Below are 4324 nucleotides of genomic sequence, written 5' to 3' on the forward strand. Positions count from 1 at the left end.
GTTTTACCTGATTAAATCAAATTGAGGTATACCCTGATTTATTTTCAAATTCAATATGTTATGTAGCTAAGTGCCAATATTTTGGGCTTTACATCTCTTTTTTCATTTCTGCACAAAATCTTATTCAACTCAAGCAATTCTTGACCTTCAATTTACAAACAGATCCTCGTTTTGTTCATCTTCTCCCATTCACCACATAAATAAATTTTCAAGATGGCAATAATGGAAAACAAGACAAGCAAGTAACATTTAATAAGATAATGAAATGCCAAAAAAGTGGGACAACTACATGGGCATAGCTACAAACAGCTAGCAGAAACAAACCAATTTCTGCTAGCAACAGAGTGCCAACATACATAAGATATTTCATTAATACCTCAGCATATGCGGCATTTATTTTCTGTCTGGACTACAGGTGCTGTGATTTTCCATTTTCATCATCATCATTGCCTTCTTCAGCATCAACATAATCACAGTGATCACCAATGTTACGTGATCATCACTTCTATTCAGTTCTTACTGATCATCAGGCAAACATTTCTTCAGTAACCAATGAGTGTTATGGTTCTTCCCCTGATAATTTCTGTGCGTTTGTTGAATACAAAACCAACTTTTTTTATCTGTAATGCAAAACCAACTTGCCCTAAAATAAGTAGCTCATAGAGCTTTTTTGGAAGTTCCATTCTCATTTGGTGGCACATGGCCATTTCCTTCAGGATTATCACCCTCCTCTCCACTAACAGGTGCTGGCTTTACAGCTGCTCCAACTAGTTCCTCAGCTTGATTTTCTCTGTCAAGCTTTCTCACTGTGAGATGATGAAGCCCTCCACTAGAAGAGATGTCTTCAACCAAGGGAACATATTTACCCTCAATGAATCCCATTGTATTCAAGGTGCTAACAAAACGATATCTGATGCCCTGCTTTGGTTGAAGCTTTCCAGAAACCCTTGAGTTTATGGCAGAAATCTTACCCTCAATGAGTTTGTCTCTAAGATCCTTCTTTGCCATTGGGGTGAATTGACGGTCCAAAGATCTAGCAGCAGCCAACCAAGCTAATACAATAATAAGCAATATCCCTCCTAGATAAGGTGTTGAATTCGAAAGGGAGCCAAAGGTTAAAATAAGGAACTGTTGAATCAATGCTCCCCCTGATTTCCCTAAGGGATTGCAAACCACGTCAATTGCTGCTTTTCCTTTGACCTGGCAGGCATTGAGAACCAGTCCATCAGTAATATAAAATTTCATATCTTGAATATGGTCTACAGTGTTAATGCTTCATTTTTATCTGTACATAGTTTGAAGGTCTCTATCTACCAATCCTAGTTTGCTAGAAAAGGAAGTTAAGCATACCTTTGTCTCTTCATCCAAAGGAATGTAGGCCATCTCTTTACAAGGATCAAATAAGCTGTACTTAGCACTCTTGCTAAAGATGTTTTGTACAGCTCCAACATACACTGCTGCAAGAAGTGGAGTCAAACCAAGTTTCACAAACAGTGGAGCCAACTGATCACTGAATAAAATCAGAGAGAAAAACCCAACTCCAGTCACAAGTAAAACTGCTGGTGTAATTGCAGCCGCTACACCCCATCCAAATTTGCGGAAGATGAATCGACTTAGAAGCATCATTGTGAATGTAGCAACTCCAGTGCATGTTGAGAAATCACCCATGAAAGAGGAGTACTCATTTGGGCTAGGAAACTGCCAAATTTGTGGAGGAAACCTTAGCAAAACTACCACATATAGAAAAGAAAACAAAGCAAAAGCAGAGAGAAGGGAAATAGGAAATGGCTTTGATTTACCTGAGCTTTTATCTTAGATTTCCAGGTGACTTCAACAAGATTGATACTTATCCCATATGCAACCACCAACGTTGCAAGATCTCTTATGTACCTTGAAGATAACAAGAATTTCATACTCTCCACTGTCCCCATTCTTGATTTTTCCTGAAAAGCATGATATAGCATTCTCTCTTAAAACGATCAAATAAAGGCCTAATGTTGGTCCCAGCTATCTAGTGTCTTGGAAGGGGTGGACTGAATATAAAATTACACCAAGTAATTAAAATTACACCTGACAGCCCAAGATTTTACCATTACACCAAGTAATTAAAACAGACCTCAAGGATTAAAAAATCTGACATATAAAATTACCTTCTTCTTCTTCCGCCCTGTTTCTGTCTTGATATACCTGTTCATTGCCCAGTAGGTTGCACATATAAGAAGCCCCGATGCCACAACAATACTCATCATCCCTTTGAGAGATACAGCCCATCCATCGACTCCAGGTCCTAAATTCTTCCGAAGGTTGGAGAAATATTTCACTGTTCGGCCTGAAAAAACAAGAGCAACATTTGCTCCAAGCCCGAAAAATGGATAGAATTGAGATGCTTCATCCACAGAAGTGATCTACAGACACAAAAGTTCAGAAATACTCAACTTCACATAAACAAAATAAACAAAAGATACCCATCTATCTAAGAGTCTGTAACAACTAAAAATAAGGGGAAGAAATGAATAGAAGAGAAAAGATAATGTGCAGTCAAAGACAGAAAAAGGAAAACTTGATTGAAAAGGAAAGGCGGTACTGAAGGTAAGACACACTAATATATATATTGCGATGATACTAGTAATCGTTCTTAGGCAAAACAGCTGGTTAAAGTTGAATTAACTACTCAAAAAGGACTATGATAGCACAAATTCAGTTGAACAGTCAGACTCTCACCTGATTAGCATAACCCCAGAAGAGCAACGAAACGACGACACTTCCCCAAAGCTCAGACATGACATAGAAGATGCAAAAAGTCCATATCCGCAGGATGGCAATAGGGCCAAGGAAGTTGGATCCAAGAATCTCCAAAAGCCGGTCAGCCAATCCGGTCGGATGGATTAAATTAATGTTCGGATACAGAAGAAATGCGAAGGCCCCAAAGAACGCAATGAAGGGAAACATGCAAGCGTAGAAAAGCGATTCCTTTGACAGAACGTTGGACAGCTTGTTGTAAACAATCATGAAACCAATAGCAATAGGCAAATTCACCCAAGTCTTCAAGAACGGGATAATCTCGGCACTGCTTCCCTTAGCTGTAACGACGAGCACATCCTTCGTGTCTCGAAGGATGGTGTAATTGAAGAGAATGCAGAAGAACATAATCCCCAAGGGGATCACCTTTTTCAGTGTGCTAATTTCCACGCCTAAGAATTTGGAGGGAACCTTGGGCGCACTGTTATCGGAAACGAAAGCAGAGGCATCGGCTGCCGCTGAACAACGAATCAAAGAAGTCCTGGATTTCAAGGAAACACCTTGGAGATTAGGAAGTCTGAAACCGGTAGAAGTGGAGAGTTTGTTGAATTGAATGGAGGAGATAGCTCTGATCTCGCCGCGGTTGCTGGTGTTGAGCCTTAGGGTTAATCTTCTCGAGTTGTTGATATCAAGTTTGGGAAGAGAAGGGAGAGGAGGAGTTCTTAGAAGTGCTTCCATGACTTCCTACAAAGACAGAGAAAAGCAAAACCCTTTTAACTTGCTAATTTCACATGCAGCTCCACATCTCTTTCTCTCTCTATACTCTTCCTATCATCGATGCTATCCGAACAATAATCACCCCCATTTTTCTGCAATCATCATCTCGTCATTTTTCAGGAAACATGGTAGACATGTGAAGAGTTAAGAGAAACCCTAATTCATCAGAACTGTAACAATGCTGATCTTTCCCATTTTTAATTAAAATCGTCTTATGAATCACTATCCACTACCAAACAATAAAACAAATGTCGGAATGGAGGAAAACAGGAAAACAGGAAAAAGACGATGAAACAAGCGCCCTTTTTTCTCTCTCCTCTTCCGCAGTTCCTGTTCCGCCTCCGCCGTAGTTCTCTTTCTTGATTAGGAGCTGGGCCATGGTGGCGGCTACGTTCACCAAGTTTTTTTTACTGAATATCACGACAAGGTTCTTGCCACGTGTTCGACACCACATTTTTCCTTCTTCTATCAACGGTGGTGTCTCGCTCTCTCTGGACGATCTCCCCAACGGGCCAGCTCTCCACGGTCCTCACTGATATTATGCGACATTGATAGGTGACAGCAACGGTAGGCATGGCGATTGCTAACCTAAGATGATGGGGACATCACCACAAGACTTTGACCAAAATCTAAAACCGTTAGATTGGAATTTGTTTTAAGTTCGACTTCATGGAAAGTAAGAGGATTTGCAACCATGGCTACAGGTCCCGTGAAATGATCAAATGATATAGAAAGATTTTAGGGTAAAATATTTAAACCTCCCCTAACATTTCTTAAATGTACTTAAATCTCCCTCAACTTAAAAAGT

The 4324-nt window shown here is 40.0% G+C and overlaps 1 protein-coding gene across 1 annotated transcript; it reads right to left on the reverse strand.

Moving 5' to 3' along the window:
• Nucleotides 1-223: 223 nt before the first annotated feature.
• LOC104613230 (ADP,ATP carrier protein 1, chloroplastic-like) lies at nucleotides 224-3882 on the reverse strand. Its single transcript, XM_010280961.3, has 5 exons — nucleotides 2722-3882; nucleotides 2151-2405; nucleotides 1800-1943; nucleotides 1351-1698; nucleotides 224-1200 (listed from the first exon to the last, which is right to left on the reverse strand). Exons 1-5 carry the CDS (start codon nucleotides 3475-3477, stop codon nucleotides 658-660), a joined length of 2046 nt encoding a protein of 681 aa, XP_010279263.1. The 5' UTR covers nucleotides 3478-3882; the 3' UTR covers nucleotides 224-657.
• Nucleotides 3883-4324: the final 442 nt, after the last annotated feature.

Source organism: Nelumbo nucifera, chromosome 1, assembly GCF_055504915.1.
Source record: "Nelumbo nucifera cultivar China Antique chromosome 1, China Antique-T2T, whole genome shotgun sequence".
NCBI lineage: Eukaryota > Viridiplantae > Streptophyta > Magnoliopsida > Proteales > Nelumbonaceae > Nelumbo > Nelumbo nucifera.